The 26036-nt window shown below is 40.3% G+C and overlaps 1 protein-coding gene across 2 annotated transcripts; it reads right to left on the bottom strand.

Moving 5' to 3' along the window:
• Positions 1-890: 890 nt before the first annotated feature.
• On the bottom strand, positions 891-24227 carry ddhd1a (DDHD domain containing 1a). Of its 2 annotated transcripts, XM_038729157.1 has the most exons (14): positions 22942-24227; positions 21018-21194; positions 16150-16251; positions 12885-13013; positions 11759-11906; positions 9227-9336; positions 8556-8662; positions 8198-8460; positions 7713-7788; positions 7257-7406; positions 5379-5443; positions 5093-5265; positions 4410-4604; positions 891-4310 (listed from the first exon to the last, which is right to left on the bottom strand). In XM_038729157.1, exons 1-14 carry the CDS (start codon positions 23726-23728, stop codon positions 4123-4125), a joined length of 2670 nt encoding a protein of 889 aa, XP_038585085.1. In that variant the 5' UTR covers positions 23729-24227; the 3' UTR covers positions 891-4122. The 2 variants fall into 2 exon arrangements, with proteins under 2 accessions (XP_038585085.1, XP_038585086.1); XM_038729158.1 differs by lacking the exon at positions 16150-16251 and having other exon boundaries at positions 22942-24226.
• Between the last annotated feature and the right edge of the window lie 1809 nt (positions 24228-26036).

The raw sequence follows: 26036 nt of genomic DNA, 5'->3' as shown, positions 1-26036 counted from the left end.
CTGGCACCCGACCCGTTGCCTTTTATAGGCTGTGTTTTAATTGCAGAGTAAACATTTGAGTCAGTCAGATGCAGAGCAGGAGAGTCAGATAGGGGGGCTGGCTTGGCTGCTGCTGATGTGGATGAGGAGGGGTGGCGGGTGGGGGGATGGAGGGTAGGAAGACGAGGCAGAGAGATGGAGGATGTGAGGAGAAGCCTTCAAGAGGCTTACATTGTCTCCATGAGTCATCTTTACAAAAAACAAATTCTGTTCTTCCGCATTTTGATTGTAGTTGGTGTGACATTTGGGCGGTCACGCAAGTAAAACTTTATGTATTTTATGCCAATTTAACATTATTATAAAAACATAACTGATCAAGTCATGCAATTAGAAATAAGAGCATTAACAACTGTCAAAATAGCTCTGTGATTGAAAGGCACCAGATGGTGAATAGGGGTCTTTGTTCCAGTATTACCTATAGATGACTGACCTCTTCTGGTCAAACACAGAACAGCAGGGCCAAATGTATTATTTATGAGATTCACCTCTGTTCTAACTGGTCCCATCTGTGAGCCTATCCTCTGCAGATGTTGCTGAACTGCATTAAAACGCTAGTAACTCATGTGGAAGCAATGACTGCTTGAGGATTACAATGTGGCCTATTCACGATCTATAAGTCAGCTTTGTTATTCACATCAGGGGGTGCCTTGGAAAGAATCTGATCTGAGTTTCAGATGAACAACTAGCTCCATTGTCCTCCATAATCAAGTCTGGGAATGAGCAATGAGACCATCTCTCTCTAGAAATTTCAACCTCCTCCCACGCAATAACATAAACAGATTCCTAATTCAATATTTTCCCCATGGCATTATCTGTGGGATATGACAGATTAAGAAGTAGTAGTCATTGTATCCAAAAAAAAGAAATGCTTTAATAAAATGAAATAAATACAGTGCTTCGGAATGGCAGTTAGAATCCATTACAGGCATGGGTTATTGCACAGTTCTAAGGACAGACTCCCATTCAAAGTTAGAGCAACAATGGTAACTGATACAAATGTAACACATTTCATTCAATACACCCATGATACATTTCACTTTCTCACCCAGTTAACTGATTACATATGGCTGCAGGCCCTTTACTAACCTCTGAAAATCTAAAGACTGACAACATTCCTGCGACAGCGCTCAATTCTTTTACTTAATAATGGCTTGAAACTGGTGTCAACAACAGTGTTGAATATATAAAATGTAACATATTTCCCTGATGCTTATGGTGCCTTTAACAAGAAAAATATACTGTAATCATTCGAAATGCTGTGCATTATATGCCCATATAGTCAAAAGTACAACGTATCTTGACAAAGTCCTCAGTGTTAATGCTAGTGTTTGTTTTAGCAAGCAGTGAATGCAACTGCAAATCTGTGCTTGAATCAAGAATTGCTAAAATGGAAAATACACAGCCAAATCACAAATGTTATTTGTTGTTTCAATGGTCTGTCCACACTCCTGCAATACATATTGGCGGTTTGAACGAACACAGTATGACTTAAAGAGGCAACAGAGGAACTGTCTTTGTATTTTGCATTACAGGTCTATGGTCTCCAAAGTAAACTGCATGCCTGCCATCCAAGTAACTTTAAAAACTGCTTTGTGTGGCTATCGCTGCAATGTACAACATGCTCAGCAAACTGGGCTGCTTTCTACTTAATTTGTGTGCAATTCTAAGCTGATTAAGGGACAAGTTCCATCAGATCAAATATAGACACTTTCAATATCACTCTTCCATACTTCTTCTTTTTCTGGTCATCTGAAAGGCAGCCTGGTTTCAGTCAGTAGGGCTGATGCATAAATAACACAATAAGTGGATTCCATTCAGTGGTGGACCAATCAACAACAGCCCTTGATTGTGTGGAATAGTAAAACAGCAGCTTGCACCGTAGCAAATTAAAATAAGCTTTTTGATAACTATGATATTACAAGTAGGACACAAAGAAAATTTGACACTGACAATAATAAAGTATGTCACATGTAACTAACCCAACACATTCATCAGAGGGTAATTCCATTTGTTCATCCATTGTAATTGTTTAATAAATTATGATTTAATTAGAAATCCATAAACAATCATGAGTGGTTTTCTACTCAATAAAGAACACAAAGCAGATTCTTAGATGTGTGTTGGCACTCTCTGCAATGTCTTCTTGTTTTAACATCCATTTGCTATTAATATAAACCATGCAAAGTGAGTATGTTTTCTAACTTCTGCATTATCATTACTGGGCGTGTTTCTAAAAAGGACCACATTTGACAGACATACGATCCATCATTACTTAAAGTTTTTTTTATATCTGCTCAGACAAACCTAAGGCAAAAGTCATGAAAAGCAGCATGATACGCTGTCTCCAATTATCAGTTTTTAAAAAAGATTAAATTTTGCAAGTAGTGTCAATTAGGCAATGACAAACTGGAAAATACACTGGATTTTAAGACTAAACAAACCCTTCTTTCACACAAACAAAAAGACAACGCTCAAACCGGGAAGTGTGAAATGTTCGTAAAAAAACAGGCAGACGAGATACAATTAACTTTTGCGTCCAATGTACCACAAAAGCCTCAAAATAAAAAATAATGCTTCTACTGAGGGCCTATTACTTTTTTATAGAAATTAGCCGAATTAGCTGTAGCATTATTAAAGCTGAGCAGATCATAAGTATAAATGTTATTTGGCCGCAAGTTTGAATCCTATTTTCCCCAAGATGAGATGCAGGTTTCTGTCCACAAGAGCCTGACAATGAGCTAGGATAAATATTTATTTTTTAAATAAAAAAATAAATCTATTACCACTGATCTCATCGGTATATCAATATAAAGCTACAGCACAGGAAAAAAAATCTCTCCATAATAGATTTATAGACGAATGAGAATTAGTATGAATGACTGTAATTGTTTTAAGTTAAGTTAGACCTCTCAGCTTGTAAATGGCATCAAAAAGAGATTTTTAGACATAAACTAACTGGGTGTAAGAAAATAACTATACATGTCCGGGCCTTGTTTAGGAGCGCAGATATGCATGTCATGATATAAGTCTCATGTGGTCGTAAACCTCGGAACATAAATGTCACATGGAAACTAAGAATGTCCTGTAGGAACTTCAGCAGTAACTGTTGTGTTAGTAGGAGTATTTCAGTCCCTAGTACTTGATGATGGAGTTGCAGAAACTACAAGCCAAAAGAAATTCTGTTTGCTGTATATTATATAAAAGTGATGCTTTGCTAGGGTTTTTGTTTGGTGCATATCTATTTCAAGAGTCAAACAATTTTAAAAAGAGGCAAATAATAGAGTAAGAAAAACAAACTGAAAATAGCGTATTTGTTATATCTTTGTCCATACTTCCAAACCATTATTAAAGGGTTAATGCCCTTGGGTTTTGTTTGGAAAAACTAAAAGAAATATTCTGCATGAACAATATTATTTGGCTAATTTTGAAAGGCATTGTTGTAGTTGCTAAATGTTTATTTTAAAGATAAACCACTATTTTTAACAATTATATTTCTCTCTACTTCATGTAAAAAGTCAAAGAAAAAAGTTAAAAAGCACAAGCACAGTAACAGAGGGTCAGGCAAGTGTGTCACAAGGCTCCAGAATGAGTCTGTGGGAGAGAGGCTGGATTTAAGCACTGATTAACAGGAAATGTATGGACACTTTAAGGTTGAAGACTTGGAAATGAAGTTAGACCTCTCTTCCTCTGGGAACAACAAACACCTATGCTTCAATACATCATACTCATTAGTCTCATATTCAATGTTTAAATGTAGCTTGTGGTCATACTGGCAAATGGTGCACCTCCTTAGGGGTTCCTAGTCCAACACTGTCACCCTTAGGGTGTGCAATTGTGTAGAAACTACACAAGAGACAAAAACGCACGTTTTGGAATTAGTTTGTCTGTAATGATTCCCAGAGTTAAAAGAGCTTGATCATAGGGAGATGTAGGAAAAATGGTGATTAGTGTATTTGAGCAGTTTGTGTGCATGAAAAATAAATGAATGAAGTTTATTTTTGTGTCTTGTCAAGAAGATGACACAACCTTTCAAGGTTAGAAGACACTATTCAAGTGTTTATGTGTTGTAACGAATGTGCTGACTCAGTCTGGCTCCGGAGTATCTTCTGCTGGGTCAGCGGGTGTGGTCTTCTGCTTGTATATGAAGGTCAACAGGAAGAGTGCTATGTCATGTGAGCACCAGTAGCCCGTGTGAGAGGTCACTGCTGACCAGTAGCGGCTCTCCACCAGACCCTCTCGGAGCTCAAAGTCGATGCGCCGCTCCAGCTCCACTGCAAGTCAGAAAAAGAGGCATTATAATAGGCTCCGGACCACCAACACATGCAAGACTTTCTCTATGATTATGTGTTTGACAGGATAAGCAAACTAACATGTGTCAGCTGTGGGTGAGGTCGGTCGAGTCATGGTGGAGAGGCCATATGCTGACTGGCTTTCTGACCGCTTCTGCTCCTCTTCTTCAGTGTTTGTCCCTCCCTCAAGTCCTAAAGACACTGAGGGCTGGCTGTTAGAGCGGGAGAAACGTGAGAAGAAGATGCCTCCGATGCCCTTCCCTATGCTCGCCGCTCCTACATTGAGAGAACAAAAAGATGCTGAGTGGGATGTGGAACAAGACAAAAAGAATTGCAGTAATTTTCTTTCTGTTATTTTAATCCTTTAATTCAATTCAAAGAATGGGGGCCATTCCCCATCTGTCCACATGATGGCACTGATGAAGTGGTACTGTAGTCAAAGTGAGGATCTCACATTACTTCAGATATTGATTATCACAGGACAGAATATAATTTACCAATGGAATAAGGACCATCTCCAGAGTGAAATTTAATTCACTCAACTTCGCATTTCTGTCAAAACTCATATTATTTCCCTATGTCAGTCAAATACAATAGCATAAAATAATAATATACAATAGTCATCATATCAACAACATACAGAAAACAGGGTGAGAGCCCTAAATAATGCCAGGTACTGCATTCATAACCATGAGGTAGCTTTAAAAATCTTTCAAAGAATGTTCTAGTCATGTATATGATCACAATTGATGGTAGTGTCTTACCCAGTATGCTAGCCTTGCCCAGACTGGTGATGGACTCTCCATAGTGCCGACGGGCGAGGACAGGAGAAGTGCTCGGGCTAGGGATGCTCTCAGTGTCAGATGCTGGGTCTCTGACTGGGGTCAGGAAGGTAGGTCGGACCTCCTCATAGGATGTGGGGTTAGTGGCGCTAAACCTGATACAGGAAATAAACCCCAAATAATCAGAACATACATACTTTAAAAATCATTATGTGCATGTACAAAGGGTAACATCAAGTGTAATAAAATGTATGATTCAAGTTCTTACCAGTGTATCTGAACAGGAGCGATATTGCTATAATGTTTGAGGATAAGGGGCTCCAGTCTGTAGGCCTGAACAGAGCAAAAGAAGAGTTAGCTTACTGTAAAGATGGATTACTTTAATATTTCAAGTTGTCCAATAAGTACAGTCCCCTCCAAAAGTATTGGAACAGTAAGGCAAATTCCTTTGTTTTACATATCACTGTTTCTATTAGACCACAGCATTCTTAGGTGAGTAAATGTAAAGGAACAAATAATCTTAAAGTAAATAGCATTTAATATTTGGTGGCATAACCCCTGTTTGCAATAACTGCCTCAAGCCTGCTACCCATCGACATCACCAAACTGTTGCATTCTTCATTTGTGATGCTATTTCAGGCTTTTACTGCAGATTTTTTGATTTCTTGTTTGTTTCAGGGTGTTTCTCCCTTCAGGCTCCTCTTAAGGAGGTGTAATGTATGCTCTGTTGGGTTCAGGTCAGGTGATTGACTTGGCCAGTCTAAACCCTTCCACTTTTTCCCCTGATGAAGTCCTTTGTTTTGTTGGCAGTGTGCTTTGGCTCATTGTCCTGCTGCATGATAAACTTCCTCCCGATTAGTTTCAATGCATTTCTCCGTAAATTGGCAGACAAAATGTTTCTGTACACTTCTGAATTCATTCTGCTGCTACCATCATCAGTTACATCATCAATAAATATCAATGAGCCTGTTCCAGAAGCGGCCTTGCACGCCCAAGCCATGATATTACCTGCACCATGCTTCACAGATGAGCTTGTGTGCTTCGGATCATAAGCAGTACCTTTCTTTCTCCACACTTTGGCCTTTCCATCACTTTGCTAGAGATTAATCTTGGTCTCATCAGTCCATAAGATTGTGTTCCAGAACTTTTGTGGCTCATCTCTGTACTTCTTTGCAAATTTCAATCTGGCCTTCTGATTATTCCTGCTGATGTGGGTTTACATCTTGTGGTGTGGCCTCTCTATTTCTGCTCTGAGTCTTGTTCGAACAGTGGATTGTGATACCTTCACCCCTGCACTGTGGAGGTCGTTGGTGATGTCACTTACTGATGTTTTGGGGGTTTTCTTCAAAGCTCTCACGGTATTTCAGTCATCAACCACTGTTGTCTTCCTTGGCCGACCTGTTCGACGTCTGTTGCTCAGTACACCAGTAGTTTCTTTCTTTTTCAGGACATTCCAAATTGTTGTGCTTGCTATGCCCAATGTTTGTCCTGGGGCTCTGGTCGATTTTCCTTCTTTTCGCTGCTTGACAATGGCTTGCTTTTCTCCCATAGACAGCTCTCTGGTCTGGTTTATCCTCTTTAACAGGAAATGCAGTCTTTAGAGGTTTGAACCAAGGATGAAAACTTAGACTTGTCATGCAGAGCTATTTAATATTTGGACAATCAACCTAAAAGGCAACACCTGGGCAACAAGAAACATCTGTCAGCCACATGTTCCAATAGTTTTGCTCACTTGAAAAAGGGGTCAGTCTTCAGTGAACAACAAAAACAAAGGAATTTGCCTTACTGTTCAAATAGTTTTGGAGGGGGACTCTATAGCGCACATTTTTATTTCAACATCTGACTGGGTGAGTTGCGAAGACATGCTTTCTATTAGCAGAGCACAGCGGAAAAAGTCCAGTAGAAACAGAAAACTCCTATTTATAAATCACACCCTAAATGCATGTGGGCTAAGTCGACAAGAATAAAGAGAAAAGAAAAAAAACTGACTTGGGGTCATAACCCAGAGAGAGAGAGAGAGAGAGAGAGAGAGAGAGAGAGAGAGAGAGAGAGAGAGAGAGAGAGAGAGAGAGAGAGAGAGAGAGAGAGAGAGAGAGAGAGAGAGAGAGAGTGTCCATGTGGGCTGGGACAATCAGGGGAGACTAACCACAGGGTCTGTGGGATGGAAGACATTGAAGAGCCTGCTGCAGATGGAGGTGGGCAGGATGTGGTCCTGGTGGCAGCTGGTACCAGGGCGGATCCCTCGCAGGGCTAAGAACACCGCCAGAGGAGAACCCATGCAGAAGAAGTTTTCCACCTGAGAGACAATAAAATACAAACATTCTAAAGGGAGTCTTTGGCATTGACATAGATATCATTTGTTCACAGTGGCCAAGGGTGTAATCCTTTCTGTTGTGTTTTCTTATAATAATGGACACACTGAAAGGTACCACACATAATTATTATTATGATAAATATTCACATGAGGGAGCCAAAACTTAAGTCATGGCATTTAGTGTTGTGCCGTAGATCTGAGTTGTTTAGTCTTTTTAACAAACATCCCTTCATTTATCGATTTAGAGTAATGTCACATTATGATAGTACAAATAATTCAGCATCTTACCTTAAATTTGAGGGCTGGGGGTGCTAAGGGTTTAGAGGCCTCCAGTGTGAGGAGTTGATTTTCCAGCTCTTGTAACCTGATACAAGCAGAAAGGGACATGGATTTATAAACTGGAAAAATATATATGTGACAGCATAGCTTATACCAGCCACAATACAATCATTTTGAATATCCCCTTATGCATTTTTATAACCTCAGGCTTCAAAGGTACACATACTGATTCTCCTATCATCTATAGAAAAACATTTGTCCATATGCCGGTCATCAAACAATCTCAGTACCACTCAGATCAAGAATTTCCAGCGACTTCATGCAATACCCTGCTGCCTCACACAAACAAACAAAAAGGAAATACAACTTGCCATCTGCAAATGGAACAGGAGATGAGCTTACGGCACACACTCTATTATGTGCGTCACAAAACAAAACAAAAAAAATGCTAGTGAATTTGGGGGAGAGAGGGGTTTGAAAGATATTGGCTCTACCTGTTCCTTGTTTGCCGTAACTGCTCTAAAATGTGTCTCTCCTCATAGGACATCCAACGCATGTCCAGCTCCTCTTCCACGGTGTGGTGCTCCTGCTGACAGAAGCGCACAGGATCCCATCCTGTCATGATGTCATAGGTGATGACGCAGCCGAGGGAGTGGGACACAATGGACACTTTGCCTCCCCTCTCCTCAAACTCAGGGTTCCGGGAGCAGAAAAGTGTGTACAGTCTGTTTAGCTCCTGTGTGAGGCCCTTGGTAATCTGGAGAGGCAGGGAGTTTAGAAGTTAGTTTGTAGGAGAAATAGTGTGTCATACAGAACCTTAATTTCAGGTTTTTGGAAGTGTGTGACTCTTACCTCATCCCGGTAAAGGGGGCTGTTGTAGTACATGATGTCCATGGCACTGCTGTTGAGTAGATCTCTCAGTCCTCTCACCTTGTCTGGTGTTATTGAGTCTACCGTATCTAGAAATAAAGCATCGATATAATTTATTTTATGTTTTAATTGAAAATCATTACACAATGGTGCCCGTATTCAAATACCCAATGTCAATCCAGTACAACAGCTCAGCCATAAAGTCGACCTTTACATGTTCAGTTTTGATTGACATGGTCAGACAGGTATTAATTCAACTTCATACCCATTCAGGTAATTCTACATTTTATCCTACATCTACATCTCCACAGTGACTATGGTAAGGACATATCATGAAGTTACAGTTACCGACTCCTCACCAGTTCCCCACACTCTTATAGCTCTGTAAGGGACGACTCTGGCTATACTTCATTATTATAGCTCTGTAACGGACAACTCTGGCTATGTTTTATTATTATAGTTCTGTAAGGGACGACTCTGGCTATGCTTCATCATCTGTAACAGTAATAGTTCTGTAAAGGACAAAGACTTACACGGGAGAACATCTTAGAGACACCTATTGTAACCCCCCCCCCCCCCACACACACAAAAATAGGAATGAACACATGCATACATGCACACCCATGTACAGTCTCAAAAACACACAAACTAACCTCCATCCAGAGCAAGTTTAGATCGCCATTCAACAGGCAAGAACTCCACATGCTCGTCATTGTGCTCTGAAAAGTGCTTCTCCTCCATCTTTCTCACGCCCTCCCTCAGCCTGAATAGGCACATAACAACAAAGGCCATACAGTATATGAGGAAAACAGATGCACACTGACACCTTTATTACTTAAGATAGTATTTGGGTATATGTTGGCTAATATGCCAAAACATTCAGATACAAATTGCTGATTTAGAAACAATGTCATCACATTGTCTGGGCAGCAGTGTATTATAATGAAGTATACCCAGCCCTGCTGCAGACCGACTAGGGAGTCTGTGTTTGCACTCGTTCTCTCACAGACTTTAATGACTGTCGGTAAGAGACGAATGATGACCATTTTGCTGCTCACTAATCCAACAGCTTTCCTTATGCAACACACAAACACAATGGCAGCAATACTACTAGTCCTATATGGGGCAGCATTAGGTCGCAGGAAACACTAAATACACAAAGACAGAAAGAGAGAGGTAGAGCGTTGACATGGGTAAATAGAGGCTGGGAGGCTTTTAGGTGACTGGTCTGTGAATTGGGGACCTAATGAAGGTTCTGCAGGACAGTGTGTCTGCAGGGGAAATTAAAAGATCAGAGGGTTGAGCGCTGCATTACAGAGATTTCTATGCTGCGCCCACAAAGATTCCAAGCTTCTAGGTTGTCATTAATTGGGCAGTGAGCTTTGACATAGTAGGTTTAGCTAAATTCATATTTTCCCTATACCTATACAATTTCACTGCTGCTGATGACACTAACAAAAGCACAGAGCTAAACAAGGAAAAACAAGGAACTGGCTAGATATGTCAGGTTGATCTTTCCTCTTCACTGAGGAAAACATGTACGCTGTAATCCGCAGGGAGCTGGGAGTGAGACTTAAAGAGCTCTGCAGTTTGACTTGGTCTACTTTACCTGCTTAGCCAGACTAAGCTGCAGATAGTGGCCCGGTGATAACTTATGACACACACGGCTCTGGTTTGCACATTCTGTACTACTGCCTTTAATGTTTATGGTCCAAGACTAGTACAGTGGTGCCATTTAGGATCTGATGTGTCTTCACACAGTCCATCAGACAAAGACACAAACAAGGACTATTCCTAGCTTAAGTAACAATTCAGAATGTATCAACAGCCTATACACTGATGAGCTGCAGCTTCATTGGTTGGTTCATTTTTTGGTTTTGATAGCCAAGCCCACCAAGGACACAGCATGATAATAATTATTGCACAATCAGGTCAGTGAGAAAGGCTCTGGCTGAACTCAGCTAATTCTAGCCAGATATGATGCTACGGTACAGCATGTGGAAAGCAAACAAAACAGCCTACAAACCTAACAACATGGAGATGAAAAAAGAACTGTAATGTTGTCTAATTTAAAATAAAGAAACTTGGGTTTATCAAATGACAATATGTGTTGTTAACTCAAATTACAGCAAGCCTGGTGTTTTTTTTCCTTCTTCTGCTGCTAGTGTAAGATCTACATTTTTATGCAATATTAGGATGAAAAAGTATTTTACGTTCCCCACAAAAGTTCTGTATTTGCTGGTGCTGCAGAGCCTCACTAAATGCAATACATCAGGCAAATATGTTTTCTTGTTCCTTTGTGTTTTCTCAAGTTTCTTTTGGCCACTATACTGCCGGCAGTTTAACAATACAAAGGCCAAAGTTAGAGAACAGCAGGAGAAGATAAAGAGAGTGAGATGGTTGGAGAGAGGAGTGGAGGAGAACAAAATACAAAGGCATCAGGTGCAGTGTTTTCAAAAGAAATGCTTGAAATAACTTACAACTATGGGTGGCTTCGGGTGAACAAAACAGAGGGAAATTTTATAGTGCCATTTCTGATTTAGTAAATGCAGTAATATTATGCCAAAGGGTTCAGCGCCTGCTGTTAATATGTAATGGGCATCGCCTACATTTTTCTGTGAGGACTGTAGTTGTGCATTCCATAAATACACTACTTAAATACAATGGTAATGAACAAAAAGGTTCCTGGAATTTCAAGAACGTGCCAGACAGGTCAATATCTGAAACCCGCAATCACTTAATAAAAAGCACAACATGCTATATAAGCTTAGTCAGGAAGCCACAGAACACACAGAAAAATGCTATAGCATAATTCATAACCATTTAAAGGAACAAGATATTGTTACGCTTTTCTGTCTGTGTTGTAACAGAGAGATACAAAATTAAAAGCAGTGAGCTGTCTTTATAAAAGCCACAGGAAAAATAGAATGAGAAGTGTGAGAGACTGTGTCTGGAAAAGAAAAGGAACAGAGAACAAATAAAACTTCACAGCAATTAAAACATCACACCATCCCAGTGAGATTTCTCTTTAACTTACAGTGGATATGGTGTGAATACATTTAAACCTGCCTTAGCCCCTTAACAAACTTCAATGGAATAACAGTGAAAAGCCATGTGGTCTTATTGAGATAAAACAACATGAATACAAGCAAATCCTCAATCAAATTATCTTTTTAAAAACTCACATTCCAGTGTTTTTAATAATGCGCCCCTGGTCCATCTTCTGTCCAATTCCATGGACCACAAAGACTATGTGTGTAGTCTGAGGGGGTCTGTCCTCAGGTGAGGCCTCCTCAACATAACCCCGATGGAGCCGTGTTCCACTGCTGGAGGCTGGAAGGGGAGAAAGGACCGAGTTGGATCAGTACTTATGGTAGCTAGCTGTTTACTTGTATTTTTTGTACAGTAAAAAACATTTGTGAATTTTTTTTACAGTTTTTTCTTCACATGTCCACTATGCTCACTAGAAGGCTATAAATATCTTAGTGATGCTGTAACGTGCTGTTCAAAGTCCAAAGAGATCAGTAGGTGAGACACAAAGTCCTGCTGTGACCCTTGTAATGTGCCTAGAGGTTTGAGTGTGTGTCCTTTTTTTTAGAATCTATAGTCTAGTCCAGTCATCTGCTGTGCTGCAAAGTGATAGGAGCCAACGGACTTTGCTGCTCTTTGGATAGCACTAAGGAGATTTTCCCCTCACTGAGCATTAGTGTGTCAGAGGAGACTGCAATAGCCAGTGTCAACTCCTCCTTGTATCATCTGTGAGCAGGAGATGAAAATGTACCATAGAGCTTGGAGACCGTGGATCACATTACAGTCATCTATACAGATCAAACATCGGACATGGGGTCAAACTCAGTTGACATGCTTTCAGTTAATCTTGGGCCATTTGATTAAACCTAGCAGATGGACACTGTGTTTTTCTGGGCTAATCCAGTTAAGAGAGTGAACTGTACCCAGCCATGACTAAACAAATGCTGAATAATATCTAATGTTTGGCTTTACAGGAACTATGGCAAAAGTCTAACTTGGTTCAGTAAAAAACTTTCTTTAATACTCTATCATCACTGTATTATATACCGAACCATAGTTGGTTTCATAATCCACATTTTAGTAGTTGTAGTACCTTGTACAGTAATCCAGTTGCTAGTACTGAGAGTAAAAATGTTAAAGAAAATGATTTAAATCATTAAAGGTTCCAACTGTGTTTCAAATTAATTCAAACAAGTCCAAACACACATGCACTGTGTGATCAGGGAACTGTTTGTCTACCTTACTATATGAAGAGATAATGACAGTGTGTGAATCACAGACCTTTGGAGAAGCCCAGTTTCTGGGTGACGGTGCGTGCAATTTTGGAAGTGGTGGCATCGCTGTAGAGGTATACTTCATCGACGCTGTGCCAATCCACATGGGTCCGACTCAGCTTCAGACTATGGATGGCTGTGTGGGGGGCAGGGAGAGAGGAGTGAGTGAATGAATTGACAGAGAAAAGTGAAGAGGGCAGATGGTGGGGGATATTGGGAAAAGAGAAAGGGACGTGAAAAAAGGTTTACCCGATACAAAGGGTCATGAGAGGTGGGTACAGAGGAAGAGAGATTAAACACATTGTAAGAATTACACCAAGTTGTGATCATCTTAAATGCAGTATGAAATAAAAAAGTCCAGGATCAATCTATTTACACAGCTCAATCAAATGCAGTCTGGAGCATTGATCTGCAATTGGAAAGAAAAATACATCAAACTAACACACACACACACACACACACACTATGATTGCATATTTCAGCTCTTGCTTGTCTGTCCCGCTTGAGTATCATCAGACTGAGGCATTTTATGTACCAAATATCTACATTCACACCACTTTCAGTTCAATTCTTCTCTGTGGTGTTCCTGCTTTAAAGTGTAATGCAGTGACTAGAGCAAGTAAGAGCATGGTATGGCTATGGCTAAAGAGTAGCCACCATTTGCTACAGAAGTTAAGAGCAATAAATGAAAGTGGTTGACTTGAGAGAGTTATGTTTGTCTTTTAAATGTCCTGTGCATTCAAGTTCATCTGGATGAAATTGGTGGAAGACTTTGGCGTTGCTCCCGTGCACAATCATGTGTCGTTGTACTGCTCTAAGCCAATCTGGGGATTAAAACCCTTAAGAAGGGGGTATGTAGTAGTACTTGGGAAGTAAAAAAATGTTCCATATTACTTTTTTGCTAGCTTGAAACTTTTAATAATAGTCTCATAAACAATACAAAAAGATGTTATTATTGTATTACAATGGTTCTTCACAAAACTAAGACTTACTGAATGTATTTTGTATGGACGAGTGGAAAAATGACTAGGGAATCACTTGTGTCATGTGCCAGACATACACATTCTTCCCACAGGTTTCTTCTCGCTCATCCTTTAATATTTGGACATTTATTAGACATTCCTTTGTATTACAGGGCAGGAATAAGTAATAACATTTACTTCCCATGTAAATGAATAAATTAAGATATTATCAACTGAGCATGTGTGTTTGTGTGTCACATGGTGGAGTTAAGCAGGGCCTCTGTAGCCTGGCAGGCTAATTTCTTAATTGGACAAGCATGACTGCTGGATAATGCAAGGCCAAGTAGTTATTGCACCTTAGAAGTGAGACCTTAGCAAATGAGACTTGTTCAATCTGAAGGAACAGCAGTGTTGGAGTAAAAGGGCACTCATTACATTTGGAATGACAAATAGGAAGGACATTGGTTTTTTTTCTAGCCAGATAAAACAATAAAGCGCATGTCCTGAGGAACCTGAGGTGAGAGACATGGTAGCATACACAGTTTCCTCTGTCACATGTTTCCATTTACCTTTGCAGATTCTCAAATGAAACCACTCAGCAGCAAAGCAAACATATGCTTAACCTCTACCACCACACACAGAACATCACTAAACCACTCTATGACAGCAGCAGCGAAGGGGAGCAACCCACTCTTCTGAAAAAGAACCTTTCACCATCTAATTTGGCTTCATCTCCAACAGTTTAAAGTGGCTTCCTTTCCTCATCATCTATCTCACGGACTCACAAGCGAGGACAAAGGAGACAATACACACTGTCATTATACATGGTGGGGGAAGCCACTTTAGACTGTTGAGCTGTATTTGTAGCTGAGTCCACTGTAAAACAGGAGGTATCAGTCCAGATAGAATAGACACTATATTGAACTTCTCCAGTTAGCTGGCTTAAAATGTTAGTTTGATGGGATTTACAAGTGAAAATGACGCCAGTAAGATGGGGTGATGCTTAGGGGTTGTACATGGACTCTTCCTGTTTTACAATGAAAGGCGAAGCATTGTGAAAGAAAGGGAAAGGAGGGAGATCGAAGTGTGCAGAGGTGCTGGCAGTCAGTCAACAGAAGGTTTAAGAGTTTGCTGAGGGAGTTCTCTAACACTGCTATGGCAAATTACTGGGAGACACAGGATGAGGGAAAGGGTTAAAAAGTAAGGGAGGAGGGGCAAAGAATCTGATCAGAAAATGAGTAAGCTGCTGAAAATTGTGTATGGGAAAGTTTGAGTAAGATGCAGGAAGCACAGAACTGGAAGGGGACAAGTGAAAGATGAGTAGGAAGGGAAAGGGCTACTCAAACTAATCACATGTACAATACCCTGCGATGCTGGTCTAGGACTGTGAAGTGTGGCAAAATACCAGTTACAACTTTGTCTTGCCTGTAGCATGACAAACATATCAGCTACCTTCCCTTCATAAGGCTTTTCCACCTCTTGCAGGGAATAACAAGATAGAATACTAGTGTTGTAATAATCAAATGCTAGTAAAAAAGGGTACTTAACACTGTAATCTCTGTTGAGGTCTAATTTGCACACTAGGCTTTAGGTCAATAGCTGCATGGATTTACTATAAGATGAGGACACAGACCCCATGACCTGTCTGTTAAGCATTTTTAATGAAGTTCAATGCACCCAGGACTAGGACAGTGATGGACCTCTAAGAGGGAGACTCTACACATTTAGGGGCCTATAGTAAAGAGACACAATGAGTCTTCTGTTCATCGCTTGTGCTTGATTCACTCAACAGAGAGCTTTGTTCATTGCCCTTCGAGCGAGAGCTGGAGATTGTGGTTCATTAACGATAGTCATACTGCCAGAAGGGATGAGAGAAAGAAAGCAATGAGAGAGAAAATGGGAGATGGGGCTGGAGAAATCAAAAAGGGGTAAAGAAGGGTGGCTTTTTGAGGACCAGCTTGTTTATTTCACATCCACTGGTTTTAGGGGTCTTTCCCAGGTTGTCTGCTCACTATCCCGGCAAGGAGATGAGAGACAGAAACAAATGTTTCCTCAAAAAGCAGCAACAGCAGTAATACCAAACTCTGGGTCATAGCACAAAGGGAAAAGTTCTAGCAACTAGGCCCAGTTAAGGCTGCAACGGAGAACTGGGAGAGCAGCCTAAATCCATTTTAATACAACCATTACTAACTGAGCCTAGGTCTAGTTGTAAATAAATGATCTACTAGGAGAGAGGATACAAGCTAGCAGATCTAGTACAACAGAAGAAACATAAAATAAATAAAAAAAGAACGTGGTAATTTACAGTACCTTGGCAACGTTTGCGCTTGTGACATGTAGTTCTAGCACTCGTCTGATATCCACTCCATTTGAACAGAAAAGGGAGGTAGAAAGGGGGCAGGTGGGAGAGAACTAACAACCAAGAGAGAGTGAGTAATTGCCATTAGCCTGGTGTCTGTCACACAAGCTACCGCTGTCATCACTCTTGAACAGACTACTTTACTACTACTGCTTGACATATGCCTACGATGACTGAGGTAGCATCTGTTTTACACTCAGACAAATCTTCTGTGAAGACTAAATATGTCATTTTTTTTTCTCTTAAATTCTTGTTTGTGTGTGATAAACTGCTACCCTTCATAATGCAGTATTATTGGTAAACATTTTGTCTGTTAAAATACTTATATAGTAGGTAGAAGTTCCTTTTCCACACAATAGATGACTAAAATATAACAACTATATTTTATATGAAGCAGCACAAAGATGTGTTTTGCAAAGTAGTACAACAAAAATACCAGCACCAATCCGTAGAAGTTCCTAACAGCATTCAGCAGTAAATGTTTCCATTTGGGTTCATAAATAGTTGATATTTTGCATATTAGAAATGTTTTATGGAACTGATGTTGAATTCCGCACATTGAGGAAGGAACATACAAAGAGATCTGTATGCGTAATATTACTCTTACATGGACAGACAGGTGACAAAACAATTGGTCAATTGTGGCATTTTAGAGAGAGATAAGTAAAGATAATGTTTGTTGTTATTTTATTTGAAAAGTTATTGAAGATGAATAAATGGATATAAAAACGCAATTAATGCACCTGTTCTCATAACATACATAGCAACACTTACAAATATGAACACTAATGGACAGAGACTAAAGACAAGTTATTTATAATACTTCATAATTATTGGTAAATATTGGTTATATTGAAATACAACTAATACAATAATAACAATAACTGAAATCAAATCAACAGCAGCTCTATGTTCTTTAAATCATAGACTCAGTTGTAAGTGGAGTCAGGTCAAATATTCTTGACTTGACATTTAAAAAGACCTCCTCTGTATTTGTTAATCAAATCAAAGTCCAGATGTCTCAGATCTGACTAAATCCTTCATTCCGTGATAAAATAGACATCAGACTTGCAAATGTCAGCAGTGTGTCCCTCAGCAGAGGTGAAAGGCTGAGGAGGAGTGAGAGACCTGCTGAGTGCACAGGAAGTTTGTTTGCTGTAAAAGCTATTAATAAAGTCCATTTGGGCATTACAGCACTGATGGATCCATCCACATATAGGTGTTCCCTAATGACTGGAATATATATTATGCACAGAATCCTTATATGGATGTACCGAGGATCAGTTGATTTGTGGTAGTTTGCAGTATGACCATCCTCGGGGTTTAGATCACAATACATTACTTTAAGGTTGAGTGCACCATCACCATTCATTTCCAGATCAGACCAAACTAATATTGCTACTGTGAGCAGTATGTTCATTATGGGTAAAAGAGACTCTTACCACCTGATGATTTCAAACATATTTGATATCTCAAGTGCCGACCAAATCCAACTGACTTCCTGACAAGAAATACATAAATCCATAATATGTTGAAAAAAAACTCTCAAGAGCTAGTAATGGATGAGCAATATCCGGTTCTTTTACACATCAATCATGCAGTGTGTTCCCAGCCTCAGGTGCTGGTTAAATAAATATGTAGCAGAATATGTAGTATACACAAACAGACATGTGGGCCTTGCCTACCTCAAAAATACCAAAAGTATTTTGCTGACAGATGACCATGTGCTCATCCTGCTAGATTTGTTTTTCCTTGACGTCAGCGAAACCTGGCAGAATGGGACACACCCTGTAGTTTCCTCCATAGACTTACTGCTCTATACCCACACAGACACAAATCAGAGAGGCTTAAAGTGAATGGGAAGGGATCCTCTTCAAATTAAATATACTTTTTTTCTATTTCATATTCAGTACAAATAACATTTTCCTCAATCTGGCTTGGAAAATTATGCTAAGACAAGATTCTGCTGATCAAAGTTGGCCAATGGAAATCAAAACATTAAAAGACAGCTTAGAAAATCCATCAGCTGTAATTGCCCTTGTGGATATTTTCAGCCCCAATAACTAAAATAAGAGCTGTGAGTGTCTCTCTGGGGCCACAAGTTCACAATCTAAGCTTTCCTCAAAAATGCTGGAGGAAGTGAGGAAGAAAACAAGAGAGAGCGACAAAGCAAGGGATTGGACAAGAGTAAATGTCGGATTGGCCTTTACTTGTTGGCTTGAGCTAAAACAGCTGAAAGGATTCAAGACAGCTGGCCTTCCTGCTGTTGGACTAGTAAGTAAGTGTAATTTCGCTTGCGTCAATTGCTGTCTAGCTTTGTTAGCTAGCTTGCCACCCAAGTTTCAAGCAACATTATGTAACTTCTCTACCATAAAATAAAAGCTGGTTTAAAGAAAGTTACAACAGTTAACTAATACAGGATGATGAATTTGGGAGGGGAAAGAGAATTGTAAAACATCAATTCAGGTAAATACTTTATGTTTTGATCAGATACTGAAGCTCTTTTTGATTACGGAAAATTCATCATTTAAAGCTCACAAATGCCATTTAATCACTCCTTCTTCTGATCTACTGTGAATACCACCAGTGTTCATTTATTACTATAGCATTAAACTGACAACTGCTCTTTCTAAGCGATTTTACCTTACTCCTTTAACCAGTTCTCCATAACCAGAAAAATACATTTGTATCATGAGAGAACAGGGCATTCACGCACTATTTGTACCCAGCAGTAGTCCTGCCCACATTGTTATGCCCGCATAGCACGCTGACTACCATCTGTCATCTGCTTTACTAAACTTTACTAACCTACTCAGACACAAGGAGAAAGAAGGGAGAAGGAAGAGAGTAGAGATATGGAGGGGGAGAGATAGCAGGGGAAATGTATGTACTGCAGCAATGTCAGAGCGCAGATCCATTTATCAATTGTAATGCAGTTCAGGGCAGCCTACTGATGGCTCCAAGAGCTTCAGATTATTAGTTCCAAGATAAAAGACTCTACTGTGAAGATTCCCCTGTAATAAAGACCAAAACAAGGTGAATTGACAAGATCTATCACTCACTTTGTTTTAAGGCTTGGCTAAATATAGGAGTGGTAAACAATCTGCCAACAAAAACAGCAGGAGGGTTTGCAAACAGATGCTCTGTGTTTCAAGTTCCATGCATTAAAGCAAAAAATAATAACAACAAACACAAGCAGACAAATTTTAATAACATATATGTTGTGTAAGCTTGTGCAGTTGGTGCTCACTTCATGATATGGTGAGTAGAATTATACTTCACTATTCACCCTTGCAGTAATACAGCTAGCTGGACAAGCTAAGGTCATATGATCTGTGCGTTGTGCAATGGAGTGGCCTCCAAGTGTCACAAAACAACACAGTTTGTGTGCACTTGCATTATATTTCACACACCTGGCTTGCAGATAATCTTACTATGATTCCTCTGTGACTGTTTATATGCCTGCTTTCATAGACAGATATTTTTAGAGCCAATGTATACATGTACACAAATGCTTGTGGACCAGGAGTGACCTTCCCGTTTAGTCTCAAGGCGGCTATGATTCAGTTCAGGAAAGAGCTATTGGCCACAAATACATGACACAAAGAGTGACGATGCAAGCAAGACAGGCCAACCTACTGTAATCACCTTGCTCTGTTGGTCTTCATTTATAGACCTTAGGAGGGAACGACAGTGTCCTGACAACATTGTGTACTAGAAACAAGGCAAGCCAAAAAGAAAAGAAAAGAAAAGAAAACTGACTAAGGCTTTGAGTGATTAACAGCAATTAACCAGTGAGTCATTATGTTATTATTCAAATACAACCAATCAGGGTTACAGAAAATAAGGATAATTCAATGAATAACTGTGATCCTTATGCTCACGACTTCAATTTTTTACATAAATGTTCCAGGTTACTTTGGGGATGTTTGGACGCGTCTTTCACATATATTTGCTTCGTTTTTATAATGCAGACTAAACATTTTCTCACTCTTGTTAACAGTTGCTGCATCTTTTTCTCTTTCTGCTTCTCTCTATTTATCGGCCACATTCACACACCCACACATTCATCACCAGTGAAGGTCCTGTAGTTCTGGCTGCCTTAAGGAGACTGCTGAATCAAAGAACCTCTTTCTTGTTGCCTTTCACAGCTAAAGACTGCTACATTTCGCCTGAGCCAGCCCAGCGTGCTAGAATGTATGAGCTGCACCTGCTTTACATTGAGCATTACATGACAAAACGAACACTTGCATGAATGGAAGCACCTGCTGCATTAATTTCTCTTGACTGTGCATTGACACTACAGCAGGCAGGGCTGTCGCATCGTTCACCATTTATGACTCACAATGCTTTTCTTCTGGCTTTATTTTGAAGATGATGACTTTACTTTAATGGAATTTATTGCTATTAAAACCTATGGGAGCATTTTATCTCCTCACTGCCCTAACACAACACAATATTCATGTTCTTTTACAGGATGCTGCCTGCCTGGAATAAAAACACTGCAGGGTGGGGGACTGCAGTAGAAAAGAAGAGTACAATTTATGTGTCTTGGTGAGTGAACTATAATGTGTTTTGGCCCCAAACCAGGCTGTGACTTTATGGCAACATTCACCACAAAATCTTCTTAAGATCAAGTTATTAACTGTATTCATCCAGACTTAGTTAAGTTACTAGAATGGATGCTTCATTGCTGTGTTGTTTAAAAGATCAGCTACAGTTTGTAGCTTTCTAGATGTCGGGGCTTCTGCCACCCATTCCTAAAATTATGTATAGAATTATCCTTATTCTTCTATTCTTCCCTATCCCAATCTCTCACCATCTTTGCTATCAACAGTCCTGACCACCAAGTCCGTCTCGAAGGTGTCCTGCATTTGTTGCCCACGGAAATGGTTCAGGTGCTCATGCTCGATGAGGTCACTTTCCTCTTCCTCTAACGGGAGCCAGGTACCATCAATAAACCACTGGCCTCTCATGACTGGAATATGGTCTTGTTCTGTAAAACAGTGAAGAAATAGCATGGATTTAGATACAAAATAATTACTTAATTTTAGGGATGGACATCTTCATGCCAGCTTTCTGGGGCCAGGACATTTGGTTTTGTGCTTTACATGTTAAATATTCCCTGTGGAGTAACATTATGGAGCTGTTTTTCTATGAGTGGGTCCCCGATTTTGACACACATGCGTGTGGGTGATGCGATGTGGATTGATGTGGATTTCAAATATTGGCGTTGCAAATACTTTAAGAGGCAGGGAATGCATTCAACACATTTTTTAGAGCTCAAGCACATACAATGGGTTTCGGTGAGTAACACTGAATGTAAACTTTTGTAACGTTTGTTTCAATGTTTGTTTTTAAGTAGAAATCCTGCCCATTAACAGTGACTTTCTAGTAACTGAATAGCCTTCCAGAATGTGCTTCTTGATTTCCATTTACTTCAACAAGGCTAGCAAATCCAGGAGGGCCAAGTCTCAGTGGCATATGAAGTGAGGCCAGGTTTGATTACAGTCTTGAGTCACATTATTAACTGAGTCTTTGGAGGTGAATAAGAGTGTAAAGGCAGTTTTGAATGTAGGCAAACTTTGCAAACCACAGGGACCTTTCTGTAGGAGCGTGAGACTGTTCCTCTAGACAAATATAAACCACATGAGCATCCTATTTACAGACAGAGAGGCCCACCACAACGCTAAGGCTAAGACAGACAAACAAGAACTACAGATACTGTTCACCAATATGTGAAGGTTGTTCAAGTCTGGACAGAGAAAATAAGATTTGTATGCTTCACATAACATGATGTTTCAAGTTCCCATTAAGTGAAAAGCGATCTTTTCACCTTTTGTGCTATGTTCACATGTTAGAACATAAAGCTAATACAAACATATAACGAAACACCTTCCCTTTTTGTATTTTTATGGATGTTTTACTTCATGGACAACAGTATATCAACAACCCCTCCCCTCCACGTCACCTATTGCATGAACTGGCCTCTCTCTCCTTTACTGATATGCTTTTGATTACTTTTTAAATATTGTCCTATTGTATTAGTTTCCATCTCAAATGTTGTTAATCAACTCTTCAGTGTTAACACAACACTATGTCAGCAGTAGTAACATGCAACATACTGAAAAGGCACAGCGAGGGTCTGAGCTGACTACGAAAGGACTTACAGACACAGCCTGAACAACTGCTTCTCTAAATGTCACTTGGTATTAACCTTCAAAAGAAACAGCTACCCATGAACCCTTTCACCGAGGTCAGGTTTGCCATGGCTCTATAGTGACCGCCTTCATTTGTTCCCTGCTTTTTTCCTGGAAATCTCCATGAATTAGTTAGCACAGATCAGCTGAACCCTATAGGCTGACTTCCTGGGATGCTTATTAGTTCCCAAAAGACCAGGCTAAGTAATTACTTTACTAATGAAAAAAAAAGCAAAACAATGCAGGACTCAGCAAGTAAATAAAATGAATAAGAAGCTGTTAGTTTATGTCTTTTATGTGAGGTGGGATGGATGTTGCTTGAAAGGAGTCTCTGAATACACACCAGACTTGTGTGTGGCTATGGATCATTAATCTGTATGCTGTCAGACATTATACTGGAGAATATAAAGTATATATGAGGGATATGTACACACCATGAATTGCCTATGGACCTGCCAACGTGAGCAACATAATTTGTGACTGATGCAGAGCATAAATGTGATTTTATAAGCTTTGATCAGGAATGATTTTTATGATACTCACGCTTCCAGTAAACAGGTTTGCATTCCCTCTCTTTAATATCCACCTCATAGAGTCCTCCACGGACACAAACAGGCTCTACGTTCATCTCAATGCTGTCAGGGTCCTTCTCATCCAAGGACACGGTGGATGTGTCCGGGGACCCAAGGTCTCCGTGCACACTGCTGGTCCTTGTCTCCACCGGCACCGCACCGTTCAGCCCTTTACTCTCCACACCGTTATTACCGCACTCTTCCTCCCCACTGCTGGCCTGTGAGCCCGCTACACCGGGGTTCAGCTCACAGTATTTCCGAAACATACGCTCAATCTTAAGTGAGTCATGCCCGACAAAGGGCTTCCAAGTTTTCTTGTCCTCTTTGTAAAACCAACGCACCTCCTCCGGACCGAGCTCCGTGACCACCTCATTGTAGCGGTGTCTGGAGCTGTTGGACCTTGACCTCTTCCTCCTCTCGAACAACGGACCAGCGTTGTGTCCGTCACTGTCGCTGTACTCCAGGGGGCTGCTGTCGAGGTAGGCTGTCGGGGAGCCCAGGTCCAACAACAACCCGTCCTGCGTGCCGTGATGACTAGCGTGTAGAATCGGCAGGTGTCCGTCCAGTCCCGACTGGACTGAGGACATCCCTGCCTGCACCGTATCGTCCATGGGACTCATCTCGTGACAGCACGAAAACACATCGTTTCCCAATTTCCACTCCTTGTTGTTGTTGGCGGCGTCGACGCTGACCGCTGAACCTTTACCGCCGGTGTTCAAAGAGATTTTGTTTGTAACGTTTATGTTGAAACTGCTCATAACTATTTGAGCAACCCAACCTCACTAACGTTACCCCTCGTCTGACACTTCACCTTAACAAAGCTCTCACTACTTCGCAACAGCTACCACAAGACATCATACTAGTCGGTGCTAAAATTAAATTTCAACCAAATTAAAGACCTCCAAACAAGCTGCCACTGCTTTCCTCGAGTGCGACGCAGCTACAACAGCTTGTTAGTGTTAGCTTGCTGGCTAGCTAAGCTAATGAAGCCGGTTGGAGAACTCCCGAGGCTAGCTTAACGTTAGCTAGTCTGCAACGCTTCAACCGGAAAACCTTTTCACCCCCCCTTTCTCCTTCTGAAACTAATATAAACCTGTGTCAAACCAGTCTACTGTCACCGATTCACTTTGGTCCTGCTCGTTATTACAGTCACCATACTTTGAGTGTTTCCGTCTCTGTGGAATTTCAGATTCATTCGTTGTCCAAACAAATCTTGCTTAGAGACAGTACGGTAGTGTGCGTGTGTATGGCTTGACAGCTGACGCACAGATCACAGGATGCTTTCGTGAACGCGCACGTAGAAATTGCGCGAACATGGTGACAGCTTTTTGTCCCCCTCCCATCACCCCCTTCATAAAATTCATTCTTCTTATTGTGCACTAGATGGAGACAAACAACTATTAATAGTTATCGGCCTTAATTGAATTGTTTACAACGTGTAGTGACGTGAGCCACTAGAGGACAGCAAATATCTACTCAATATAAAACTAATACTGTACCAACATCCCAGCTGGCCTGCTGCTTTTGGATAGATCAAGGTTTAGTTTACCTTCTAAAAAAACACAATTTCAAGCTACTGCAACGTTTCTAGCCACAGGGGTGGACAAAATAACAGGAGCAGTCCAATGCATCATCACTACAAACTTTGTAAAAACCACAACATTTTAAAGAGAGCAAAACAAACACTTTTCTGACACAGTCTTTGTATATGATTTATTTATGACTAATAGAGTTGTAAAGTGATATGCAATCTAGATAGAAAATAATCTCCCATAATGAAAATAAAAATTAAGCAAGTAGCCACAAATATTGCCTCTCAGTTTAAGTTCAGCCCACAAGTCACTGGTGTAACTGAACTGCAAAATCTATTTGTGATCTGTTTTCTAGTACACAAGTGTGTTTACATTTGTGTGTGTGAGTACATGAGTACAATGTGGGTTTGTGTCTGTGTGCATATGCATGCATGTACTGGTTTGTTTGTTTATAAGAGTGCATGTGTTTGCATAATGCGTGTTTTGTGTAGTGCCATTTGTGTGCAGGTGATCCTGGGGCCGTGGTGTGTTCTGCGGGGAGAGAAGGAGAGGGATAGGAGAGAGGCCCAGGCAGCTGGATCTGGGATAAACAGACATTACCCTGCTGTGTTCTAATTTACTGCAGAGTGGGAATTAAACTTTAAACTTGTCCCGCCCCTCTTCAGTCCAATACTCCATGTTTCTGGCCATCAACAACCACTTGCACAATGTGTGTTATTAAAGTATTACTCCACCCAAAATCAGTCTTTTTGGAATCATATTCACACCCCCTGTATAGCTTGAACGGTGGTTGTAAAAAAATTTTGTCTTCTATGATGAGACACAGCTTCCGCAAGAGCTTTGGATTTTTTGAGGGCAATAGTACAATGTGGAAGCAGCTCTATCCTGGCAAACTGATGATTGTTTGGAACATACTGGGTTTATGGATGGACAGTTGAGCAGTGAATTATTGTGCACAAGTGGTTTGAAATGCTTCTGTGTATGTTTGGTTTTTGCATTTTTTTTTTTGTTTATTGCATTTCATAGTTTTGATAGCACAGCAGAGCAGTCTGAAGCCAAAATACAGGAAATGTTATACTTCTTTTTTTTATTATTATTCGTGATTAGTTATAAATTGTTATTGGAGATGGTTCTGCAATATTTATATCTGCCAGATGACATTGTCATTAAAAACTACTCTTACATTGCGTAATTATGAGTGCAAGACTAATTCACATTGCACATATCTAATATGTATGACCAGAATAATTACTGAGTTAAATATGCAACACGATCTTGCCAAGAGCTTTCTCTCACTGGAGGTTTACATAAGAGAATGACATGTGGCTTTCATATAAGAATTAGTCAAATTCCTCATTTCTGCAGTCAAACTCAAACAGGTTGGCTTCTCTCTCTCTCTCTCTCTCTCTTTCTCTGCTCTGATGTTTTGCAACCACCAGGCCCACCACCTGGATGAGTGGATGACAAACAAACTGCAAATTTTCCTTCCAGTAACTGACCAAATAGATATTTATAACCAGCTGGTCACCTCCCC

The sequence above is a fragment of the Micropterus salmoides genome, unplaced genomic scaffold (assembly GCF_014851395.1).
Source record: "Micropterus salmoides isolate LMB-PRFRI ecotype aquatic unplaced genomic scaffold, ASM1485139v1 Ms_hic_scaffold_19, whole genome shotgun sequence".
NCBI classification, from domain to species: Eukaryota; Metazoa; Chordata; class Actinopteri; order Centrarchiformes; family Centrarchidae; genus Micropterus; species Micropterus salmoides.
Note: the sequence above shows the minus strand (reverse complement) of the source record. Positions and strands in the feature narration are given on the sequence as shown.